General features: G+C 43.0%; 2 protein-coding genes across 8 annotated transcripts in view; one reads left to right on the top strand and one right to left on the bottom strand.

Moving 5' to 3' along the window:
• The window catches only part of TTC8 (tetratricopeptide repeat domain 8), a 485,821-nt gene that overhangs the window by 368,842 nt on the left and 89,591 nt on the right, over positions 1-27,388 (bottom strand). The window lies entirely within an intron of this gene.
• The window catches only part of FOXN3 (forkhead box N3), a 139,614-nt gene that overhangs the window by 89,694 nt on the left and 22,532 nt on the right, over positions 1-27,388 (top strand). For all 4 annotated transcript variants that reach the window (XM_075282415.1, XM_075282412.1, XM_075282414.1 and 1 more), the window contains exons 3-4: positions 4,819-4,955; positions 19,532-19,596. In XM_075282415.1, coding sequence (XP_075138516.1) covers positions 4,819-4,955; positions 19,532-19,596 — 202 coding nt within the window. The remainder of the gene's footprint in view (positions 1-4,818; positions 4,956-19,531; positions 19,597-27,388) is intronic.

The raw sequence follows: 27,388 nt of genomic DNA, 5'->3' as shown, positions 1-27,388 counted from the left end.
TTGATCCCAGCCTAAGGCATATTGGTCAGATGTAAGAACAGTCCATATACATTTTGACTTGGAAGACCACCAACGTGACTGCCATTGGTGCTTCCATAGATGGTTTTCAAGCAGATCTATTGAGATGCTGGCTGCCATGTCGACAATGAATACGTCATTGAGTTATCCTACCGTATTCTGTCTTGTGGTTGAAAGTGGGAGTTTCTGGGCGAAAGCCCATATTCTGACTATTGTAGTCTCCACCACCCATCTTTCCTAGATTCCATTATGGCAGTATAAGACTGGGGGTCACTTAATGCTGTGTACTTGGGGAGTTTACCAGTCAAGACTGTAGAATGGCAGGAGAAAACTGTTCTGAAGCCATGCTGGCTGTAACCCATCTTTCCCAGAAGTAGATAAAAGTTAAAAATACTACTCTAGTTTCTAACACTATATCAGAAAACAGAAAAGAAATTGTGTTCCCTTTAAACCTGTCCTGACATTTGCAGATGGGGCAGCGTGCAGCGATATGTATCTTACGTGATGTAACCAATCCACTCATCTTTGTTATGAGGCGTTCAGTTGTAGGTCGGATTTATTTTTAGACTCCCAGTTTGATGTTCTCAAGGGTGATATCACTTATCATGAAAGGACATGTCCCCATAGCCAGCTGTCTGACCAAGGCCTAATCCGTACAGGTACAGCCTCTCATTATGGGAGGAGCAATCGCATGACATCATGTCCCGATCCTTCAGCAGCATTGCCAGTGACCTCATAGAAATATTTCAATAGTTCTGAAATTTTGGGAAAGATTTATCAAAACTAGTGCAATAGACCACGGAGCAGTTGTTTACATTGTAACACGCTGTCAGGGCAGGGGTCTAGCTCACAGAGCATTGCCTTTATGGGTACAGTATTGCAGTCCAGGAAACAGGATAAGGCCGGGTTCACACAATGTATTTTGGCTCGTAATGTGGCACATAGACGCCGCGGGAGCTTTTGCGGGCCGTATACGCTCCCATTGTTTTCAATGGGAACCAGTACCGTATATGCGGCGCTATTTTGCAGCCGCCGCAAAATCACAAAATAGCGCCGCATATACGGTACCGGCTCCCATTGAAAACAGTGGGAGCGTATACGGCCCGCAAAAGCTCCCGCGGCGTCTACGTGCCACATTACGTGCCAAAAGACATCGTGTGAACCCGGCCTAAGACCTGGGCTTCAGCTTTTAGAGGTCAATGCAAATGTTTGCAATTCACCGACAGGCAATAGTGAACTTGAGGAGGAATTGTAACACACGGTGTATTGGAAATATTCTGAAATTATTACACAAGAAATAAACCTTATTTACTGGCGAATGAGTACCAAGAAACTGTGACGCAGAGTGCCATCTGAATGGCGGTATTTATTAGTAGTTACTATACCTGCTGCAGGTTGTCACCTCCCTGTAGTGTTATTTGTGGCAGATAATCGCACCATATAAGACTCCAGAATTCACTTTGGTTGCTATAGGTAACAGAGAAGCGCTACTTGGTTGCTGTACCTGAATTGTCCTCTTCACCGGCATTCACTTGTTGCTAGGAGACCTGTGTCTGGCAGACTTCTCCTCGGACTGGGTCGGAGACGCTGGAGCAGTCTTAGGGGTCGTGCGCCAGCTGTCATACCACAAAGTGCTGTAAACTCTGCTGCTGGAGTCAGGGAGGAAATCAATAGATGGCCGACCGTGTGGGTGATGTAGGAGGGAAGCCATCATTTCACCACATACTCCATGATATTACAAAGAAGTAAAGTTACACTTTGCAGATATCTGGGGTTAACAAAGAGCAGGGTGGAGTCTGGGGCACGCTGGTCAAAATACAATGTTTAAAGGCAGTCCACCACCTCCCCAAAGCATATTCAGTTGCCACCTTCCTATTAGGCTTAGTTCACACCTGAATAGGGTGTGGCGGAATTTGGTCCGGAACAAAAACGCTTCAGGAAGTAGGAAGCGGTTTTTGGACACTGAGGTGGTTTTTGGTAAAAACCGCCTCAAAAAACGCCAGGCGGTTTTCCCCTCCCGCACAGCAAATGGACCTTAAAAAAAAAACAAAAAACAAAAAAACGCTTCCCGGTTTTTGGCAAAAAAATGCAATGCGGTTTCCGCCTCCCATTCACATGTATTGATTTCCTGAGGCAGAATCAGCCTCAAGAAAGGTCATGTTGCTTCTTTTTTCCGCTAGCGGCAAAAAAACGCTAGTGGAAAAATGAATGCCAGCTGTCTACATAGACCACTATTGTATTTCTTTCTTTATTTATTTATTTATTATGCTAAGGGATCGTTCACATCTGTGCCCAGGTGTCCGTACTTCAGGTTTCCGTTTCCTGCATAAAACAGAGGCAGGAGATGGAAACCTGCAGGAGGCTTTCTCACCCATTCAATTGAATGGGTGAGAAAGCTGTCCGGCCGTGAGCGGCAGTGAGCGTTTTAGGCTCTCCGCCGCGAAACCGGGTTTTATAATCCGGACACAGAGTCGGACATGCAGTACTCTGTGTCCGGATTTTAAAAACTGGTTTTGCGGCGGAGAGCATAAAACGCTCACCGCCGCTCATGGACGGACCCGGTCTGTGGTTTCCGTCTTCTGGCATGCAGAAGACGGAAACAATAGAACGGAGACCCTGAACGCAGGTGTGAACCTAGCGTTACTTGTATAGCGCCATCATATTCCGCAGCGCTTGTATGGAGGTGGATTTGGAGGCCTAACAGTGAGAAACAAGATACCTCTATTGTTTCACTTTTGCAGCCTTGGAGATAAACAACTTTAGGTTGGGGCCCCAAGTTAGCAAATCTTATGCAAATTAGGTAGCTGGTGCACAGGAGGCGGGCCATCACCCCAGGAATAGCTGTTGGCTGATTATCATTTGGCCAACAGCTGTGGAAGATGTATGGCCACCTTAACTGCAGATATAGTGTCCCTTTAATTTGTAAGTTTCGCTCCTATCTAACACACCCTAATGCCTTATTATATGCATAGGATTTGTTCAGGATGTTTGGTACTGTTTTTGAATGCTAATAATCAAGTTCATCCTGAGCCTCCTGGTTCAGGAACAATGTATTATTAGAGTAAAAACTGACAGAGCAGAAGGGAAAAGTTACTGTACTTATTAATGCACATTAGCATGGCATTCAGGGTTTGTGGAAAGCTGGGTAATAACCTCTGCAGACACCTGACTGTAAGGAGATGTGACCTATATTCTGGATCTATAGAGTCCGCCTCTACGGAGTAAAATATTCCTGAGTTTATCGCAGTAATTGGGTCACTCTCCTTTTGAAGTCTCGTTTACATCAGCAAAACAAGTGATATGCAAATGAAATGTGCCAGGAAAGGTTGGCGCGTGTGTAAAATAAGTTTACACTGGCACGCAGGCTGGGCTTGTAAGACATAATGTGACAGAGCGAGGCATGAGGTGCTTGGTGCCTGGCACTCATGAATGGGGGGTGTAGTCCTCATTGTGAATTAGACTGCGCTCTTGTGCTGGTGACATCCGAGGTCAGGTCTCTATTAGGCTTCTGGGAGCTTGAAGTAAAGTCAATATTTGGAGGCTCCTTTATCTGAATGACTTATGTCCTGGGGGTCAGGTGGAGCGTGTGCCTGGCAGCAATCGATACCCTGATGTGGCGGCTCCTTTAGTCAGGGACATTGTGAGAGCGTGGGCAATCATATGCCACGTCTGTCTGTGTATACATTTGCCCACAAGTGCTGTGGATAGGAAGAAAAATTACTAAATAACAGGTTTCATTTATTGTGCGGGGACACTTCGAAAGCTGGTTGACAACCCTTGGTGAGAACTGTAGTGTTAGCCTCATTAGTTGTTAGCCAGCTTTCCCAAAAATATATAGAGCCTAGACCGCCATTCACATAGGAGAGCTGGCAGCCATCTGGGGGTCTCAACATAGACATGAGAGGATTTTGGTGGATTCAGCCAAAAAAAACACTCAAAGGTATAGGAGGGGGGATTTAAAGTGTGACTGAACTTTTGGACAGTTTGGATTTCTGGCAGTATATTGTCATTAATAAATGTTGTGATATACTTTATTATATAAACACATTTTGTATCCTTTGTGTGAAATCCTTCTTTTTTTTCACTCTTTACCTTGTTTCTGTATTGAGAGCTGTTCCTGCCTCTCACTGAATGTTACCGTGTATGGAGTACGGGCTAGGGGTACGGGCTAGGGGTACGGGCTAGGGGTACGGGCTAGGGGTACGGGCTAGGGGTACGGGCTAGGGGTACGGGCTAGGGGTACGGGCTAGGGGTACGGGCTAGGGGTACGGGCTAGGGGTACGGGCTAGGAGTACGGGCTAGGAGTACGGGCTGTGTAATATGTAGAGAAAATGAGGGGAGGGTCGTTTCAAACAGTTATATCTCAGACATTGTAAAACATACAAACTTGCTTTTGCTGTCATATGAAAGAGGAGATTCTCTTCTTGCAGTGCTATCTATATTATTTCCAGAGATGTCACTGGTTGGGATTGAGATATTTATATCATATATATTATATATTACCGTATTCCAGTGATATCTCTGGAAATAATATAGATAGCACTGCAGTCTGCTTCAGACCAGAGCAACGTACACTTAGACACAGATGTGAATATAGTGTCAGTAATGAATGTGCCAGGTAACTTCACCAGCAGAATAGTGAGTGCAGCTCTGCAGTATAGTACAGGATATAACTCCGGATCAGTACATAATGTATCACTTCACTGGGGTGAAAATATTCCTGTATAATTTCGGACTCTGTTTCTTGCCTCAGGATTTCCTCCTGTCAATAATTAAAATTTGTTTTTCTTCTCTTTTCAGAGTATTGGCAAAGGGTCCTTATGGTGTATAGACCCCGAATACCGTCAGAACCTGATACAAGCCTTGAAAAAGACACCCTACCACCCATACTCCCATGTATTCAACACACCCCCCACCTCTCCTCAGGCCTATCAAAGGTAAGGCGACCCCAGGCTGTTGCTTAAGAGGTTTTTCAGGACTATCCTTTGCATAGGACATAGGTATCACATTGACGGTGGTCCGACGCACAGAAGCCCCACCTATCAGCTGTTTAAAGCGGCTGCCCACAACAGCACACAACACCCAACTCCCCCACTAATCTGATATTAATAATCTGTTCTATAAGTCGTCATTATTGCAGTACAGGTCTTTTTTTTGCTTTGTTTTTATAACTTATATGGTCCACCATAATACGGAGTAATTTTCAAGATCTCTGTTTGCTGTTAGTAAAACAAAAGACTCTTCCTAATCTCTAGATACCTGAAGAGAGGGTGTTATACTGAAAGAGGTTAGATCTGTTCTAGATTTATAGAGCAGCTGAAATAGTGGGGCGCAGCTATTTCACACTGTACAGAGCATGTGCTTTTGGCTCCATACATTGTGCTGAAGGCAGCTGATTGGTGGGGGTGTTGGACCCCCACTCATCCAGTATTAATGAGCTGTCCTAAGGATAGGCCATCATTATTGAGTCATGGAGAGTGTTGTAAATGCTCATTCACAGCAAGCTTACATCTTGAAAATGACAAGAATTGAAAGATAAAGCTCTTTGGAAAGTTTCTACTTAAAAACTTCTCATGCACTTACTAGGCAGAAGTTGCCCCTGTTGATTTTCTGTTTCCCGGGTTGGTAACATACCTGCTCAGGTGTTATGCGGTGCCCCACATTGCTGCTCCTTCTTCAGCTTGTGATGTCTTTGAGGGATCTGTGGGATATGAGACTTGTATTGCATTGTCTCCATGCGTTGCCTTGGTACAGATAACTGGCGACTCGCTGTGGTTACGCCGTGTTTGTTCATTCTTGGAAACCACAACAACGATGACCACGTTGCACAGAGACTGCTTTCATCTACTGTGAGGCTACATGCTCCAGGCAGTGTGAATGGCTGTGGCTTCAGCCATCATGAGTCCATATCCTTATAGAGATACCTGCACTTACCTTCTGACCATATACTTCTCTGTTGTTTCCTGCTATCAGCTATTCTGATGCAGTAGTGGTTTATTTTGGGCTCTTGAGCTTTCTAAGGGTTTTCTGTGCTTACAAAAATCTTTAGAAACTTCACTGTGGTTATCTAATAATCCGGAATAATTGATCCATAACCGGTTCCTATGATTCTGGGATGATATATTGGTGAGAATGGAAAGTAGCTGCCTTAAACCTGTGCACAATATATTAGTGGCTTCAACGGTGGAAGTCAATTCCTCTTCCACAATCTTCTCTATATATTCACCTTATAAAAACTGCTTATTTGACAAGAGCTACAAGGCGACATTACAAAAAAACTGGGCATATAAGATTAATATATATAATAGAATAAACAAAAAGGTCCTACAAGTAGATACATATACATATATATATATATATATATATATATACAAATACATCACATTGGGGGAAATTGGGAGATCCACATAAAAATTTGCTAAATGGAAGAGAGTATGGAAAGATAAATGGCTAGTAAAAGAATGACCTATATCTGCTGAGACACATAATAGTACGTAAATTGTATCAAGTGTAAACAGTCATAAACTTTAGTCATAGACATAAGACCGCTTTAGCAGACAAGTGGCAAGACAAAGACTGTAAACATGATAATAAGCCCATACTGTTCACCTTACCCAAGTAGCACGCACTCCCGACACTCATTTCGCCACTCTGGCTTCGTCCGGAGCAGGGTGAAAGAATTGTAGAACTACTACGTAACACCTAATGATAGTGGATCTCTTGTGTATCTACTGTAGAATTTGCACTGAAACTGGTTTTCTGATGCAAATTTGCACATTAAAAACTATGGCAGATCTACATGTGGATTTAATCCCATTCACTTGGGCTAATCTGTGTGGCTAGCTGCTGTGAGATCTTTGGCAAAGAACTGAGACATTGTAGTTCTCAAACCTTCAGTGGAAAACTCTGCAACTATTTGGGTGGCAACGCTGGATCCAGTTGAAAGCGGTGACCGTGAGATTCTCGCTTTCCTTATCCACACGCAGTGATTGACAACTCGCCCCATGTCAGTGTGTGTACACAAGGCTGGGAGTCAATGGGTGTGGGTGGGATGATCAGGACTCTCGCGCTCTCTCCTTGGAGTCCTTTCTAGATGTACTTTGCTCCAGATGTAAAAGCCTCTACATCCCAGACCTCGGATTCTCTCCCTATAGCTGCAGCTTTTATATGTAATATATTGGGATATGTTTTCTGATTCGAATAAGTGTGTTTCAGTGCCCAGATAGCAAGCAGAGAGATTTAGAAAAAGTTGTGGAACTTTTCATTATACAACAGTGAAGCTCTTATTTTCCATGGTCTGGACAATTCCTAAAATAACAATGGATGCATCTGCTGTTACCTGGCCGTCCCCTATACAGCTCAGGAGAATTGCTCTGAGCCGATGTTGCATGACTAATATTTGTTCTGCAGGATGGCGCGCGGTTTGTACGTGTGCCCCCGCCATTGCCTCTTCCTTCGTGTTTTTTTCATTGAATGAAGTTTGTTGGCGTCTCGGTTGAGAAGCATTCCATCACATGCCCAGACAATCCCTCCGCCGCACGGAGAGATGCTTAGAAGAGCTGGGCTGCAGGGGAAGACTGCCGTAAGTCCGCCCTCACAAGGCGATTAGCGTGATGGTAACCGTAGCAACTGGAGCGTCGCTATAGCAACACATAGCGGAGACAGGTGCAAGTTGCCTGGCAAAAGAACATCCCATTAGCACATAGAACTACAGGGTTCCCATGGCAACCCCTGAACCCCACGCAGCGACTACACTTGGCTCCCAGCCCCGTCCTCGCTACCTGATTTGGTCTCTTTTAATTTTTTTTTTTTTTTGTGAAAATCAGCAACAGCATGAAATATCCAAAATGACAACTTGAGGTCAGATAGCTTCAGGAGGAAACATCAGATTGAGGATTAGCACAAAGCCTGGGACAAAGTGCTCAGGAAGCAAAAATAAATAAAAGTCCCCTCCCCCGTCCTCTGAAAGATGAACATAACCTTACACGTTTCATTACTTCTATTGTCAGCACTCTGCTCCTGGTAGCGCAATTCATGTTTTGTGTCCTTAGGACAGACAGAAACATATAGTTTAGGTGGCTATGGTACTTGTAGTCCGCTGGGGGCTATTTGGCTGAACCTACATCCTTAGAGCGAACGGTAATTCAAAATGGAGTTAACTTATATGTTTTTGACATGTTGTACATACAGACAGCAAATTCTGAGAGGGCCCAGTATATACACGTAAGGCTGTGTAATACTATAAATTGTGAGATAGGGTATCCTTGACTCAGGTTTGTTTTTCTAGCACTTCCAATATCCTTGAGGTCTTATCATGTTCCTCAACCCAATACTGACCAGTATTTGCAGTGTGGCATTTTGTATGATCCTGCTGAAAGAGGTCACTGCCATTAGGTAATACCATTGCCATAAAGGGGTCTCTAACAATCCTGGGTTCAAATGTGACCAAGTACAATATCTACAAGGATTTCTGTGTTCTCCTATGTGAGGCTTTCTCTGTGTACTTAAATGTCCTCTTACACTTCCATAGGGAATTTAGATTGTGTGCCCTACTAAGGATAGCAAATGTAACTGGTATCCTTAAAGCACTGCAGAATATGTTGGTGCTATAAAAGTAAGAAAAATAAAATAGCAGCAGAACATACTGCAGTGCAGAGCATCATACTGCTTCCATTTGCCTGACTTTTCCCCATAGACCATCCTGGTGTCATCTCTACTCCAGCTAAGGCTGGGTTCACATCTTTGCCGGACTCTTCAGTGTTAGGGTCCGCCGGGGAACCCAAATAATGGAGAGCCAAATCGCTAAATCACTGGTTACCCGTAGACACTGTTGGACCCCATTGACTATAATGGGGTTCGGCAGGTGTCCACCGTTTTCATACTGAAAGCTGCGGAACTAAAAGTCCTTCATGCAGTATAGATGTGAACTCAACTTAAGGCTGTGGTCACAGTCATGTTGTGTGACTGTTTGGGAACTCTGTCCCCCATTCCGCTTAAAATATTTGGAGAGAAGTCATGCTTGCAGGACTTTTCTCTCTGCTGATTTCAGGCAGAAACCCGGCAGACAACATTATAGTCTACAGGGTCCACTGTTCTCCGTGGGTTACTGCTTTTTAAGCAGATAGGTCCCCAAGTGGCCTTGGAGAATGGAAACCTGAACAATAGTGTGATTCTAGAGTAAGCTGCACACAGTACACACAAATCTGGCCTTCTCAGTGATCAGATCCTCAAGTTGTTCCTGCTTCCAACACACAAACTTTAAGAACGGACTGTTCACTTGCTGTCTATATATCTCCTTTGAATGACACTATTGTCATAATCAACAATGTTATGACTATTAAGTGTATAATCTATTACCCAGCAATATCAAACATTGTTTATCCATTCTTAGCAAAACTATTACTTATAAAACTGGACTTTTTAAATGTTGCCCCCCTTTTGCTCCTTTATTGAGGCTCCTCAGCCTTGACCAGATTCCTTCCGCTCCCCAAGGCTCCATAACAGAAGATTATAAACTGCAGGAAATGATGCCACCAACGAGAAAATGAAGATATTTAAGAACCTACTATACACTTGGTCTCTGTACACTTTCTTGGGTATCTTCATTTTCTCGTTGGTGGTATAGTTTCCTGCAGTTTATACTCTTGTTATAGAATTGCAATGTATGCAGTTCTTACTAACATTGCAACTTTATGGCTTAATTTTCTGCTGGAATCATAGCACTGAGTGAAGTCCTCGACCCTTACAAAGTTCCATCTCCTAGGCGGTCATGAAAGATTCCTGAAATCTGTCACCGTGCAGCGACCGAGAAGTCGGCACTCAGAAACGCCACTTTGCTGGCACCAATTAGCACTGTGATTACTGAAAGAGGATTGCAATTTCAGGGCTAAAAGGACGGGCACCGGGCGAAAGGATTTGAAATGAGATTATGGCATTAGACGGCTCCTCGCTTTTGTTCCGCTCATAATGCAACGATTTCGCTCAAGTAAGTGAAACAATCCAGTTTGGAGATTGAAGTGGCGGATCAATGTCCTGCAGATTTCTTCAAGCGGCTGCCTGAGAACTGACCTCTGCTTGGGGATGGCAGGGAATGAGGAATTAAGCTCAACACTGATCATTGACGCAGGATGTACATGTAAAAACTTCATTATAGTTCTTGTCTTTGATCTTGGAAAATAATTGATTAAATCATTTATATTCTATATTACAGGATGTAGCTCAGAGTCCGTATAGGACATTATATGTGTATAGTGACTTCACCAGCAAGAGTAGTGAGTACAGTTCTGGAACATAATACAGGATGTAACTCAGAATTCCTACAGAACATTATATGTATACAGTGACTCCCCCAGTAGAATAGTGCATACAACTCTGGAACATAATACAGGATGCAACTCGGAATCTGTACGGAACATTATATGTATACAGTGATTCCATTGGCAGATTAGTGAGTGCAGTTCTAGAGCATAATACAGGATGTAACTTGGAATCAGTACAGGACATTATATGTATACAGTGACCTCACCAGCAGATTAGTGAGTGTAGCTCTGGAGCATAACACAGGATGTAATTCGGAATCAGTGCAGGACATTATATGTATACAGTGACCTCACCAGCAGGTTAGAGAGTGCAGCTCTGGAGCATAACACAGGATGTAACTCAGAATGTGTATAAGACATTATATGTATACAATGATTCCATTGGCAGTTTAGTGAGTGCAGTTCTGGAGCATAATACAGGATGTAACTCAGAATCAGTGCAGGACATTATATGTATACAGTGACCTCACCAGCAGATTAGTGAGTGCAGCTCTGAACGTAATACAAGATGTAATTCAGAATTACTACAGAAAAAAAACAATGTGCTGTATGTGCACACTGGAGCAGATTTACTATTGAATATGTTTCACAAAACTGCCAAACATGTTTTGTATCACATTTATTAACTATTTTGGACACTTTTTGCGTTTTTTTGTTTTTTTTTCGATGGAAGGGCAGGGCTTATAGAACAAGGAGTGTGACCTGTGGCAATGGGGTGGGGCCTAAGATGCAACATCATGCGCATATTTTTTTTAGAAACTAAAGGCCGTTTTAAACAAGGTGATTTTACAGCCAAGTACAGACACTCTAAATGTATGCTATCCAGTCTGGATTTCTGATACGTGAATAACTGAAACCAAACTTCAGTGGCATGTCCTTAAATGATCTTTAATTGAAATTGAGGTAAAATGTTCAGTTAATTGTTCATCCCTAGTGTAAATCTGCACTAGACAGTCTAGGAATGTGCCAAATGTATTATTCAATATTAGACACTTTGATAAATCTGATGCACTTTTTAAGACTGTCTAATCTAAATTAAACATTATTAGTAAATCTGCCCGATTGATTTGACCAGCAGAATAGTAAGTGCAGCTCTGGAGTATAATACATGATGTAAACCAGGATCAGTGCAGGATAAATAATTTATGTATTCGGGCTGAGCAGTCAGGGTTGGGACCAACGTTGGGTGGAGTGTGTGTTGGAAAAATGTTATCAGCTTCAAAATAAAGTAATTCAATATTTTTAATCATATCATACGATGATGAATGTTATATAATGAATTAGGGGGCTTTCACACTTGCGCCTGTGTCTACCCGCTGCTTTCCCGCAGAGAGGCTCCAGGTGGACACCGGCAATTGGGTTTTAAAACTGACCACCGGGAAGTCGTCACCTATGCAGTTTCTCTGAGGAATAGGACAGAGACCCGGCGGGCGGACAGAGGCGCAAGTGTGAACGCCCCCTCAGATGTCTCTAGATGTTAAGTATTTACCTTCATAAGAGTTTAGTCACTGGCTTTTTAATACATTAGTGGATCTTTATTGCCTATGACAACCATGGCTGTCAGCCACTTATGAGGGAGTCCAAATCAGAGCAAGAGTCAGTCATGTGGAAAAGTAAAGGAGTACTGACTCCACAGCCTTCCTGTACTACCTTGTACTATCCTGTGACTCCACCAGTAGAATAGTGAAGAAAGCTATGGAGTATAATAGATGATGTTACTTAGGATCAATACAGGAAAAGCCAGAATTGTGAGTGTAATACAGGATATAACTCAGGATTAATATAGGTTGAGTAATGTAATATAGGATATACATTTGTAATGTGCTTTTTATCTCACTAAGGGACTCAAAGTGCAGGGAGCATTATGGAGTCAGTGTCTGCCATATAGGTGCTGATCCCCAATACCCACACAAGGGTCAGTTGTTTTACAGGAACTCCATTTACCTGTCAGTATATTTTTGGCATGTGGGAGGAAATGCACACAAACATGGGGAGAACATACAAACTCCGTGCAGATGGTTAACTGGATTGGAACCCCCGGACCCCACCAGTGCTAACCACTGAGCCACCGTTCTGCTCCACCAGCAGCAGTATAATACAGTACAGGATAAGTGAGATATGTACACAGAATAGGGAGTACTCCTAGTACAGGATGTAATAGGATAAGTAATGGAATGTACTATTATAGAACTGCTCGACAAACACTTGTAGCTGTATTCCCCATTCCACAGTATAATTCTTTCTTGTGCTGTATAATTGTCATTCCTTCTAGAAACGTTAATGGATGTGTATATTCCTATGTTCTCTTACCTGGTCCATCAGTGCATGCCGTGTAATACTGTCTAGGGCCGCAACCTTCAACAACAGTAATTTGTTATTCACCCAGTTTTCTGGGTAAATAAATAAGGGAATAACTAAGCAATGGCTCTATGCAAAGTTCTCAGAAAAGAGGCCCAACAAGTATGTACCAAAACAAGGAAAGAGATGACAGGCCTGCTCTAAACGTCCTCTGTTATACCATCGGGATCTCTCCCTGTATGTATGTGTGAATAGTCTGTTGATATTGAGTAGAAGGATTCTCGTCTTAGACGGATCTGACAGCTGATGGAATCCTTTCTGGAGTTCTCTCAGTATTCAGTGAAATGTGAGAACTTCCAGTGTGACGGTCGTGAAACTGAACCCATTATTCACCTTGATCAATAATGGCAACAGTTGCTGCATTCTCAGCGATATCCCAGTAGTAAGGAGAACTGTATGAGGCCTTGGCCGCCTACACTGTGTGTTTAAAGGGACAGTAAAGCCTTATTCTGTCACGTCTCTGTTAGCTGTGTAAGGGAGTGCAGACATATTTTCCTTGCTGTCTTGTAAGAATTGGCAATCTGTTGATAAGCAGTGATATCACCTCCCCAATGTATAAAAAGTGGTGGAGGAAACAGGAAAGACTAAACATAAGTGGAGAGATGAGCGAAGGATTTTGTCTCTGGCCTCTTGGATATGTGGTTCCTGGGCAGTGAGTCACCCGCGGGTTATTATCCACCAGGCATCAAAGGCGATGGATGATACATCCTGCCTGGCACTGATGAGGTTAATGATGCAGGAGAACACGGCTCCTATTTACTGTGCTCATAAATGGCTCCTTAGACTACAAACTGCAGGGGGAAGGAGGGGGGAAAAATATCTGCCCCCCCCCCCCTCATATTTCAGAGTCGCCAGTTTCCATAGAGATGCATACCAGCGTCGTAAGATAATCTGAACCATGTGTGTGACAGAGACGCCTGCAGCAATGGAGCAACGCAGTGAGGAGGACTGAGGCCTACACTGTAAAATGTAGGAACCTGCAGCTCACACAAGTTATAGCCAGTTATTTTATGTCACCAAAGAATAGTTAATAAGAGAACTTGTAGATGTAGTTCCAACATATAGGGACGTTGAGCCATGTTTCTGTGGCTATAATATGTAATACGGTCTGCTGTGCCACGCTATCTAGAAGTCTGTCACTTGTGATAGTGTCCACTGAGAGTGTGATTCTCTGTCCTGAGCTGCGGTATCTAAGCCTGCCATGTTGTATCTAATCCATTCATATATGATACAATGTGCTGTGCAGCTGTATCTATGCCTATCTTTTGTAAAGTGTACAGGCAGCAGCCATTTCTTTTAGGAGCCCCCTTATTTTTATGTATATTATACTTCTTGCTCCTTTTCTCCTTCTCCGTGTTTTTATATTTCAATAATGTCGGTATTATAAATACAGCAAATTTGTTCTCATACCCTGGGCCTCATGGTTAACAGAGTGTCCATTGTCCACACTGTAAGTGGGCACGCGGTCCTCCAACCCTGCACACTCTCTCCCAACCACATGAATTCCTTCAGGATCTGCAGCTGAGCACGGCCTGCTAGGGTCTCTGCTTCAGGAGGGGATTCTTTCACTTAAAGTTTTTTAAATCTTCAGCCTTTCAAGGAATTTCTCTTGGACTGAAAGATGAGTTAACGTACATCACAGAAAAGTGATCCCTCGTATCCCGCTACATACCCCTGTCTATGTGCTCTGAATATAGGCTACTATGCATGAGACTGATCCATAGACTCTGCCTATGTGTGTGTTATATGTAGACTACTATGTATGAGGCTCATCCATACACCACTGTCTGTGTACCCCGTATATAGACTATTACATCTGAGGTTGGTGCCAACACTGTAGAATACTATGTATGAGGCTGATCCATACTCTGCTATCTCACGTGTACGCTATTTATAGGCTACTATGTATGAGATTTGTCCACACATTATCCGTGTGCAGGGTGCTGTATATAGACTGCTATGTAGGAGGCTGGTCCATACACTGCTGTCTATGTGTACAGTATATATAGGCTGCTATGTATGAGGTATAATCTATAGGAACTTGCTCATTTGGATTATTTCAGTTATCACATCTCACACTACCATTGGCTAAAGTATACGTCACTTTCAGTGGCATAGAATAGGGGCGTGGTATATAAGTAGGGGGTGTGTTCTAAAATAATTGTTCATTAATCGTAATAAAGGTAAAATATTGAATTAATGGTGATTTTGTTTTGGGTCGGAATCGCCCAGCCCTGGGTTGGTCCACATGCCACTGTCTATGTGCTTTGTACTGTACATAGCCTGCTATGTATGAAGCTGGTCCACATACGTGGCCTATGTGTGCCCTATATATAGACTCCCTACACTGATAATGGACTGCCACAGTACATGGACCTATGCAGGTAAGTATAAGAGCAGAATCTGTATTCTAACCCTGCCGTATATTTGGCCTAGTGAGTCACATTAGACGTTCTGTATCGGGTTCTTGTTTTCCTTTGAACTTCCAAATATTCTTGAAACTGTTATTTGCATTTGGTCATTCTCTTTGGTCACGTGACACATTTCTAAATTTCACCTTGAAGCAAGCGTCTTTCCAGGACGTAGACGGCCTGCAGCGATCCAGACGCTCGCACTCAGCAATGTTGACTGTCGCTAAGCAACGAGATAATTGTAATATTTGCCACCACAGACGCCGCTCCTCTTGTTTTGACAATTGCAGTGAATGTAATGTAGCAAAGCTTCTCGCTCTCCTGCCCCCGTCCAACCAGGAGTCTGGCAGCTGCAGTATAAACAGCGCTCCCTGGTCACTGACACCGGGCATGTAGAGAGGCCAAGCTCAGTGTTGCCTCCATTGTAACATTGTCTGGGAAACTGGTTTCTCCTTTTTTCTTTAGTGCATTTGTCATGTATCTTGCAGCTTCCCTTCATGACTTTGGTTACAAGCACACAGCGGTCTGTTGTGCCATATAGAGAAGTTCATGATACCAGGTTCACCGGTGGTATAACCAGTAGACAGTTACAACCTTTGCAGCGTCTTCACACTTTGCGGCTGACCACTTCCTTCTCCTTCATTGGTTATAAATAAGATGGTTCTCAGACAATCTCTGTTTCTGGAGGTTAATGTTTTATTTAAAGAGACAGTGACCCTAATAAAATAACAATTAATGGGACCCACTAGATTATGATATGTTCTGGACTACCAGACAGTTATTAAAAAAAAAAAAAAAAAAAAGTCTCGTAAAGTACCATCTGCTGCCTGGTCTCGGTAGTAGGTGATGTTTTATGTCTTGCACCAGTTGTTTTCATATCTCTGCCCATATTGCATCCCCCTGAGGTCTACCATAAATCCGAGCTAATAAGCAGACCTCACGCCAATTCGCCCTCTCCACAATACGACCCCTTTTTATAGGTCTAACGCCAACCGCAGAGACAAAGTTTCCAGAGTTCCATTTGTCTCTCTTAACAAGGCGGCCTCTTTAATCACGTCGTTTAGTTAAATAGCCTCATTAGGTAGAGCTGTGGAAACCACATTGTGAGGCGAGACCTCTATAAACATAAACCTCTCGGAGCTGGGAGAAGATCGACTTTGCGTTGTCACGTGGTGCTGATGCTAGGGTTCTACATGTAGAGAGTGTGCTGTTGGGGGATTCAAGCATAGTGTAAAATACACCACAATACCCACATTTAAAGGGAACGTGACAGGTGCTTTGGAATCTCTAAACTGTTACCATACCTTTAAGTTGGGCTTGGGGTCCCAAACTGTTGAAGTCAAAGTTTGAAGAGGCCTGGGGTTTGCCAAGATGGATCTGCTGAGAGAATCCGGCACAGATGCATTGCATGCTTCACTGTGCATGCTTCTCACATCAGGCTCATTTACAATGAAGTGAGGTGTACTGACCTCAACCTCCCTGCACGCAATGTGCTGGAGCGCCTCAGCAGACCCTGGGCTTCTTCACACTTTCATTTCCATAGATCGTGGCGAAGGGCAGTGGTATGTTACAGAGTTTGGGATCCTAAACCCAGCTGCTTAACAACATGCTGGCAATTGGATGGCCCCAAACCAGCTGACAGGTTCCCTCTAAGTTTTGTTTTAGTGTATTTTTTTTGTTTATTTTTATCTTCCAGAATTCTGGTGTTCAAAGCTGCAGAATAAGATTTTTGGCCTCATTTGCATTAAGACATTTTAAACCTTTTCTAAAATTGTGAAAAATTTGTAAAACTTGGTGCAAATTAGGGCAAGACTGCACCAAAACTCACTTTAAAAATTTCCACCATAAGTCTTCCCCCAAAGAATTTTACACTAATAAGAATACATGGTGTGAATTCCACAATCGATTTTTCTAGCAGAAAAATAGAATGGGGGAATTTATTATACCATCTTCACCAGTTTTTTGATGTAGATGGGTGATATTTTGACACCCGGCCTTTTCTTGGGCCAAACATGGGACACGTTCCCCATTGTGCATGTTGCTCACCATTTTCCACGAGTGTGGGTGGAGAGTGAGGTACACTGGGGACGTCTTGGCCTGGCATTTATTTATTATATCTCATGCAAGCTTTCTGGCATGAGTTATACAAGGAAATCTATGTCCATTCCTCACTGGCATATATTTCCATTCTGATGTATGGGTTTGTTCCCGATGGACCTTTTAATTTGACTGGTGTGGAAACGCAAGTGTTAATAAATTTGCCCCACTCTCTGTGGTACTTGAAGGAACTCTTCAGCTGTCACAAAGTCTGCCTGATGACCCTTCACCTCTCTCATGTGAGACCAGAAATTATAGAATGTACATTGTGATTGACTGTTTACTGGGAAGGGGGGGTGGTGGACGTTGTCACGGAGTTACTGACTGCCGCAATGGAAAATCCAAAGCAAATGACAGAATCTGTATGATTATTTAGTGTTTACTGGCTCACTTGTTGCCATTGTCTCTCATGTCAAAGATCTTGTGAAGCTGAATTGTGATGGTGTCACTGCCTGATGTGGACCCAGTGATAAACGTTTTAGTGTGGGTCGAGATTCCCTTTGTGTGCTGGAGACATGACATGAATGAGTGTCATGGACTCTTGAGTCTCAGATCGCTTATCCATTCTCCTGAAGTGTGCTGGGGAGGGGCAATTGTGACTTCTCATTGCCCCCACTCCTGGGGTCGTAACACCCATAATAAGATGTTGCAGTGTCCGAAGGGACTGTGTGCTCAGACACGTGCAAGTGTGTAAATCACTATCCCCATGAGAATCTTAGTCGCTTGTCTCCAAAGTGCTTCAGACAAAATTTTTTTTTTTGCATTGCATGGCATGGCTAGAACTGGGCAGAAATGCAGATTTAACACTTCATCGAGAACCGTGGCAGATATGGAAGGGCTCTGACTACCTGACCATTAGACCTTTGTCTACTTGATGTATTCCCGGGTCCTTCGATGTCTGTGATATGTTTTAACAGGAGCAGGAAAGTGTAAAAATAAACTGGGAAAGCTGGGTGGCTAATACAACCGTGGCTCTCTCCTGGACACATCTGCTTTGTTACTGAGTATTGTTTGCCTTGGCCTGCCCCCTAACCTCTGTGTGATTAGATAGATTTGTCTTTCAAAAGTTAGGGGTACTAATCTTATAGATTTTGGGACTAAAGGATTATGACCCAAGTTTCTGAAGAAGGATAAATTGTGTTCTCAGAGCTGCAGACACTGTTGGGATTGTTGCAATGCTTTCTGGCTGTTGTAGGCAAAACTAACACCTCTGAGCATGCCATGAAATTCTTTGATGATTTTCATCCAAAATGGACATATTAAATTTGTGTACTATCGTGCGACTGTGTCTTACGAACTCAGATCACTATGTAGTTATAGGATGTAATAATCTTTTACATTATCTTCATCCGGTGTTTTTTCCCATGAAAATAACTGTATTTATTTATTTGTAGACCATTAAAAGTTAACATTTTGTCAAATATAAATAGTTAAAATTTTGCAGAGTTTTTATGATTTTCTGAAATCTCTTTAGTTTTATGATGGTTAGAGAAAAACTTTAAAACGCTGCAAAACTTGTAATGTAATTATTTATATTTGCAAAAATATTTAACTATTAATTGTCTACAAATACAAGTTACCACTTTTTTACTAGTGCGCTCTCTGGATAGAAGAGGGGAGATTGACTAGGCAAATGTGTCACAATTCTGGGGTATGGTAATATGCACCAAAAAACTTACTGCAACACATACATGTATGTATTATTTATTCACACTTGTATTTTGTGCAAAAAAATTTGGAGTTTGTTGGTTTGAAGGGCTGTGGCTTCATGGAAAGTGGGTGTGCCTAAGTACAACATGCAACAAACAAATATGCAAAATTCTGGTGTATTTTTCTGGTGTAAACGAAGCCAACTAATAGGAGGAGGTATAATGTTAGATAGACAGTGTAATAGTGACCGATTTATCAGACAGTGTCAAACATTGATAAGTCTGGTATAGTGTGAGACTGTCTAGTCTGCATTATTGCATCCAATGCAGGGGGCCCTGCAGATCTTAGCCACTAGAGTATTACTAAACATCTAGAACTAGGTTCACATCTGTGGTGTGGAGACTGTGCTGCAGAAACCGACAAAAATCGGCAGAGCAAAAAGTACCGCATGGAGGACTTTTCTCTCCACTGGTTTCAGTATAACAACAGCGAATACCCAGCGGAACCCATTACAGTTTATGGTGTCTGAGGGTAACCTAGCGGTCTAGCTCTCCAACTTTTGGATCAACCGGAAGATCCGTACAAGGGAGACCTGTACACAGATGTGAACCTAGCCTAAGAGGGTCATGATGTTTGATACTTGGATACTGATACATTGTTCCTCCTTCCCTTCTGCAGCACATCAGTCCCTCCTCTGTGGCCCGGAAGCCCCTTTTTCAAGAAAAATGGAGCTTTGCTTCAAGGTAAGACTCTGACATCCATCTTGGACTGCGCTGTATGCTTTGGGAATGGAGCCCGCCACTGGTGTCATGACAGATTTCCTCTTCTTTCTTTGAGATCTGTTTATTACCTCTAGATTGCATTATCTTTATGTATATGTTTCCTTTGTGACATCACCCACGTGTATAGGTCACTGAATCTGCATCCAGTATCAAGGGTTAAGAGGGCTACTCAAAGCTTTCTCATAGACGGCATGTTTCACTTCCATCTCTAATTATTATGTGCATTCAGTACAGTGTGCAACGGATTGAGAAAAAAAAAGTCAAAATGATGTGAAAAGTTGTGCAGCAAAATCTCTATATAATCTCGCACAATATATATGATGCAACTTCTTGCTGTTAGAATACTGACAACCTTGTCCGCACATATAATAGTGCCATGGATGTATCTGGATACATGGCATGACCCTGCACTGTGGCCTGAAAGCCTCTCTCACATCACCAGAGCTGAGGCGCAGCAGTGTCCTAAACTTGTTAATTTGCATAAAGATTAAGGTCGTTTACTTTTTATGGAGACTGTAAAATGAATGAGGTTTGGCTCCTGCTTATCCACATGTTGTTACAGGCAGAGCCCTTTATCAGTGACATCATCCATAGTCTGTGCAGGGGTGCTAGAGTCACCCTGTTATGTATTATGGATTTTGGGGTTAGTGCATCAGGGTAAATTGGCAACATTAGGGTAGAGAACCTTTACAATAGTTTCCTGTGTTAGACAACTTGTCCAGCATTAGAAAAACATGGCTTCACTTGTGCGGAAACAGTATCACACCTGTCCATGGGACGTCTATGCACCTGGAGAGCTCAGCCTGGTCGCGGCAACAAAGAAATAGGAGACTAAATGTTTCTGTCGGCCCTTTGTGCTGAGACTTTGTAACAGTGGTAAGTACAAAGCGTCCTGCTCCCACCTCCTAACCAAACAGGCTAAAGTTTAGTGGCGCAGTTTGGTCACCACAGCAACCGTGAGGTGTGGCTGTAAATTACAGGGTGAAAGCATGCTGCTGTTTAAATGCTAGGTGTGTAGACAGCCATTATCTGCAATCTGATGCCCTCATTCACTGGTGTCACTGCCTTAACCCTTACCACTCTGTCCAGAGCAAAGTGACACATTACTTTTTTGTAAGGGTCCCCATACATGTTAGACAACTGGCATTCCTGGCTCCTCCAACATATATGCTGGTGTTTTCAGTGAGGAGATGAAAATAAACCTCTCTGCCCCCTCCAGGCCCCTCTGTCAAGGGCTTATCTTCTGCAGGAACAGAGTCAAGCATGTTGAAATTCATTGAGATTCAATTCAACGTGATTTTTTATTATTATTATTTAGTTTGCTTATATAGCACCATCATATTTCGCAATGCATTACAGATCCCTTTTATTTTTTCTACTACGTCAGCCGTAGGGGAATACTTGAAACAGCTCATGCACCGTAGATGGTTGGTCAGTCCCATTGAAAGGGGGCGTTCACACGGAGTAACGCCGGGCGTGTATCACAGCCGTACACGCCGGCGTTACGGCAGACTGCCGAACACTTCCCATTCACTTCAATCCCATTGAAGTGAATGGGAAGTGTTCAGCAGTCTGCCGTAACGCCGGCGTGTATGACTGTGATACACGCCCGGCGTTACTGTGAATGCCCCCAAATATGTATGTTCAGCTGACTCACATCCAATAAATTGATCAATTTTATGAATTACCTTGAGCCACCTGCAAAACAAAGTGTAAAATTAACGTTATTGGGGTTTAGGAAGCCTGAGTACTAGAGATTAGCGAACACTGTTCGGATCAGCCGATCCGAACAGCACGCACCCATAGAAATGAATGGAAGCACCTGTGACGCTGACTTTGCTGGCGGCCGGCCGGCGTCACAGGTGCTTCAATGCATTTCTATGGGTGCGTGCTGTTCGGATCGGCTGATCCGAACAGTGTTCGCTCATCTCTACGTGTGAGTACCTATAAATTGGCAAATTATTTTAGGATTTGGCCAAAAAGTTTTCTTACTCCAGTTTGTCTAAAATTAAAATAGAAAAATTAGCAAGATAAAAGTGGATCTAGATGTAACAGCTCCCCTTTTGTGTATCACAGCTCTGGAGCCGTGGAAATAGAGATGAGACTCATTTTAGTCATAAAAAAGTCACTGACTCAAAATAGGTTCACACCTGCACCCGATATCCATTCTTCAGACCCAAAAACGGAAATCCTTAAAAAAGATTATAATGGGGTCTGACAAGTTCCACCCGAACAATGCGCTTTTCTCTCTGCATTTTTCAAGCAGATTCGGGGATGGAATCCCTGAACGTAGAGCAAGCGCTGGTGTGAACCTAGCCTAATGTAGTAATAACTGGACCTTTGCTGCCATTAACTTCTACTTCATTGCTGTGTGAACTAGTATATAATTCGCGAGCAGCTCCCTTCTGGGGTGACACTACCCCTTTCTGCTGCTGTTTGTACAACCTGGGGTCAGGATCGCGATAGTTTAGTTTCTTGTCATTGGCTGTGGAGTCAGTGAACACTTGATCTTGTGCTGTCTACACCGATATGAAAGGGATGTTGGTTTAAAGAAGCAAAGCTTACAAAAAAAACCCCTGAGTGTCTGGCAGTGAAGTGAGCACCGTGCCAACCAATTTCAGCCTCTTATTTTCTCTTGTCCTGAAATAGTTGACACGAGGCCAAATTCCTCGCCAGTTATCGCTCGGATGAAACGTTCCTGCTCGTGTTTTTAATTCACTTATTTAAAAGTAATGATCTCACAGCTGCCGGGCGAACAGAGCGCCGAAAATCGCCACATTTGTCATTAGCTCCCCGCCAGCAGCACTAAAACCGTTCCCTGGCCAGTGTAAATAGACTCTCTCCTCATGCCAGCAGTGATCCACAGTCCATTTCTCAGTTCTGTCTGTGTCTGGGAAAGCTGGGTGATTGTTTTTGATCCCCTCAGTGGCAGTGAAGTTCTCAGTATTGTATCTTCTTCTGTTATTCTGCTGAATAATGGGGATGGTGTGTCATTCTGGAGCTGGGAAAGTTTGGTTATGTTGCATAAGAAAGAGTTCATTAATACATTCTTAGATTATCATCTCAATTAGTAGACGTATAAAATCAGACATTCGGCATTCCATTTTTGGGTCAACAGACGTGTCACCCAGCATTCCTAGAGTTCTGAAAGGTGAGTGTGCAAAGTTAGATAGTAATCCATCCTCCTGTCCCATATGAGACTGCGTTCATATCTGTATATCGATGATGTCAGAAATGCCTGGAAAATCAGAGCATCATACTGCGTTATATTACAGACCCCATGATGGAAACCTGATGGACCCTGAGTATAGTCCGTACAGTGCAGATCTTAAAGCAACCCATACACATTCACACTTGACGTGGCCAGGTATTGCACATGTGCAGAACTAGGAGAGAGGAGAAAGCCATAGCCAGACTCATCTCCCCAACGCCAAAAGGATTGCACAGTTGGAATCCGTCGTCTTCCAGTGGGAGTAAGGTGTAAGGCTTCCATGCCAGTAGGTTCAATGATGTACATTTCATGTATATTGCCAGCTGTAATGTCTATCTGAAGCCTAGGACAGTGGGTTATACTCACATAAATAAGGATATGCTCACTGCTTCACAGATTTGTCTCAGACTAACAAAAATATATGTCTTTTGTCCAGTTTGATGCTTTATTTCATAACAGAACGGTAAAACATGACAAGTGATGGAGTCATGAGACTTAGAATATTTTACTCTGGTCACAATTCTGTTGAATTTACTAGATTACTAACTTTTCACTATTGAAGGTTTTAGATGTACCCTGAGCGCCAGCTTCATCTTCTGTGTCATGTGACCTGCATTGGGTGCAAAGGTAAACAGTTTAGACTTTTCCAGATGTGAGTCTCTCATGCCTGGACCTGCAAGGAGCAAAACCGGTTTATGTTGTCTCCTGACTCAGCTGCTGAAAGATGTGGTCTCTAGCAGCGCCTACTCCATGGTCATGTTGGTACAATTATTACCCCAACCCCCACTGTATACACAGAGACCATTGTAATGCTATACTATACATAGCAATGTCCGTAAAACAGTGGCGCACACAAGTGTCCAAGACTGTTATTTCTATCTAGCCATACATGGTTTATTTTACTTGGGGTTCTAACAGAAAGTGATTTCCGAAGTCTCCAAGCATCTCATACCTTCTTACTTTCAAAGGACTGAAAGAAGGAGAACCTTTTTGGCACCCATATTTATTAGGTATTGTGAGTCGCATTCAATTTTATATGGGTTCTATCCATTTCCATTCATCTCCTATTGTGTCCCCACATAGTACAGTGCCCCTTAAGTGGCCTCAATATGTTTCCTAGTAGCTCTTACAATATAATGTTCCCCTCAAGGTGGTACTCACTGTATAATGTCTCCCTTAGTATGCCCCACAATATAGTGCAGTTCTGGAGTTTAATACAGGATATAACTGAGGATCAGTACAGTGTTATTAATTTATGTGCACAGTGATTCCCCTAGCAGATTAGTGAGTGTAGCTCTGGGGTAGAATACAGGATGTAACTCAGGATCAGTACAGGGTTAGTAATGTACATACACAGTGATTCCCCTAGCAGAATAGTGAGTGCAGCTCTGGGGTAGAATACAGGATATACAGTAACTTAGGATCAGTACAGTGTTATTAATGTATGTACACAGTGATTCTCCTAGCAGAATAGTGAGTGCAGCTCTGGGGTATAATACAGGATGTAACTCGGGATCAGTACAGGGTTAGTAATGTACGTACACAGTGATTCCCCTAGCAGATTAGTGAGTGCAGCTCTGGGGTATAATACAGGATATAACTTAGGATCAGTACAATGTTATTAATGTATGTACACAGTGATTCTCCTAGCAGAATAGTGAGTGCAGCTCTGGGGTATAATACAGAATGTAACTCAGGATCAGTACAGGGTTAGTAATGTACGTACACAGTGATTCCCCTAGCAGAATAGTGAGTGCAGCTCTGGGGTAGAATACAGGATATACAGTAACTTAGGATCAGTACAGTGTTATTAATGTATGTATACAGTGATTCCCCTAGCAGAATAGTGAGTGCAGCTCTGGGGTAGAATACAGGATATACAGTAACTTAGGATCAGTACAGTGTTATTAATGTATGTATACAGTGATTCTCCTAGCAGAATAGTGAGTGCAGCTCTGGGGTATAATACAGGGTGTAACTCGGGATCAGTACAGGGTTAGTAATGTACGTACACAGTGATTCCCCTAGCAGATTAGTGAGTGCAGCTCTGGGGTATAATACAGGATATAACTTAGGATTAGTACAATGTTATTAATGTATGTACACAGTGATTCTCCTAGCAGAATAGTGAGTGCAGCTCTGGGGTATAATACAGGATATAACTTAGGATTAGTACAATGTTATTAATGTATGTACACAGTGATTCTCCTAGCAGAATAGTGAGTGCAGCTCTGGGGTATAATACAGGATATAACTTAGGATTAGTACAATGTTATTAATGTATGTACACAGTGATTCTCCTAGCAGAATAGTGAGTGCAGCTCTGGGGTATAATACAGGATGTAACTCAGGATCAGTACAGGGTTAGTAATGTATGTACACAGTGATTATCCTAGCAGAATAGTGAGTGCAGCTCTGGGGTATAATATAGGATGTAACTCAGGATCAGTACAGGGTTAGTAATGTATGTACACAGTGATTATCCTAGCAGAATAGTGAGTGCAGCTCTGGGGTATAATATAGGATGCGACTTGGGATCACTACAAGATAAGTAACGTAATATATGGACATAGTAATTCCAACAACAATAGTAAGTGCAGCTTTGCACTTTATTTGTAAATGAATTTTGTCTTTTGAGCTGCTACATAAGAGGTGACTGTGTCTGTGGTGACTATGGGCCCTCTATACAGGTCGACTTTCTCTCTGGTTGATGGCAGTGGCCCTATGATGGACATGAGGTGTCTATTTTAATACTCGACCCCCTTTAATCCAGTGTGCCAGATTAAAGGAATTCTGGTGTCTTCAGGATTTGTTGTATAATTGAGGGTTTTGTGATCTCGCTGATTGTTTCCTCGCCATCAGTACATCCGACTCTGCTGCTATTTATCCAATAACTTCTCTGGCGCTGACCTTGGGAAGGCATCTATTTATAGCAAGTATGATGGCTCGTCAGGGTTTATCTTGTCGTATTCCTCCTGACAGCGGCTGCAGATGATACGCGCAGCGTTATCCCTCTTTCTGGTGCTCTATCGATCACACCACACGTTAAGTGGGCGAGCGCTGGGAATGAGACAGGTCCCCGCGGAGACCACCGATACACGATCACTAATACAATTTTAAGTACATCAGCAATGACTGCTCCTGCAGCTTGTGTCCTTTAACAGTCTTATTATATTACATAGTGTGACCCTGGTAGAATACAGGGCCCCCCAAATTATTAGTATTACTAGATGACATGTGTTTGGGATTCTCAGATGCAGATGAAAGGTCTCAGTTCCTTTAGGATTGTCATTGTTTGTTAAATATATGATTGTGGTATCGATAGATAGATAGATAGATAGATAGATAGATAGATAGATAGATAGATACTGTCATTGATATAGGAGCATGCTGCACAATGCATTTTGGGCTCCTGACTATCTTTCTGGTTTCATCTGCTTGGCATCCTGGAAGCAATGACAGAACATTCTGAGGGCTCATTTTAGAAACCTGTTGGTTCAGCCCCAATTCTGCGCTTGCACGGCCATACTTCGCTTTCCATTAGCAAAGCGGAAAGGAGGTCACGAATGCAGAAGGGTTATTCGTTAGTCGTTGACAATAAGAGTGCCCCCTTCCCTTCCTCCCTGCACAATAGATGACTGTACGGCTTTCACGGAGCCGCTACTACAAATACCTCTTGTCACAAGCGATCAGCGTCGTGCTGCTGGCGAGGGGTAGAAGCGGAGGCCATGCTCTTGTTAAACGATCGTCCCAGGCTGGCTGAGCAGCTTGCGAGGGGATGTCTTCCTTCCACCGTTCACCTTTTGTGTGAGGCAAATCTACCTATTGTCTGTGTGATCAGTGACCCGGCTGCAATCGCACTTAATGCAACAAAGCTGAAAATGCGGCAATTCCTTTCATAGCGAGTCCTAGAAATTGAACCATCAAGCCTAAAAAATCAATGCGGCCCAGCTTGTAAAACGTGTCTGCATACAGGCTCATATCTGCCAAAGCCCTCAGGTTGTACCCCACCCCCCCTCTCCCCCCAAGGATTCCTCCATCAGGATTTTTGATTATTTTAGTTTCATTTATTTTTAGCAACCGATAAAAACTCCAATGACTTGAATTGCTGCAGTATTATGAAAAAGTCTCCTGTCTGTTGGTAGGAAAGCTGGGTGTCTGCCACTAGTACTGTCCTAGGCAGGGTTCACACTACCGTTGGATTCCATTATGAAGGTGTCCATTAAAGAAAAACCCATAAAAAAAACAGACACCTATCATAACAGACATTAAGGGACACTAACTGATGTTAGGGCGGGTTCACACCTGCGCCTGTGTGCGCTTTAGGCAATCCGGCAGGTTTCCGTCTTCTGCCCCGAGAAACTGGACAGGGAACGGAAACCTAGCAGTCAGTTTTCAAACCCATTCAAGTGAATGGGTTTGAAAAGTGAGCACCCGTGAGCGTTCTGTACCTGTCCGCAACAAAATCGTTTTTTTGTTTTTTTTTTAACCGGACACAAAGTCGGACATGCAGGACTTTGTGAAAGTAAAAAAGGTTTCGCT

This window comes from Leptodactylus fuscus, chromosome 7 (assembly GCF_031893055.1).
Source record: "Leptodactylus fuscus isolate aLepFus1 chromosome 7, aLepFus1.hap2, whole genome shotgun sequence".
In the NCBI taxonomy this organism is placed as follows: domain Eukaryota; kingdom Metazoa; phylum Chordata; class Amphibia; order Anura; family Leptodactylidae; genus Leptodactylus; species Leptodactylus fuscus.
The sequence above is the reverse complement of the archived record's forward strand: the minus strand, read 5'-3'. Positions and strand labels throughout refer to the sequence as shown.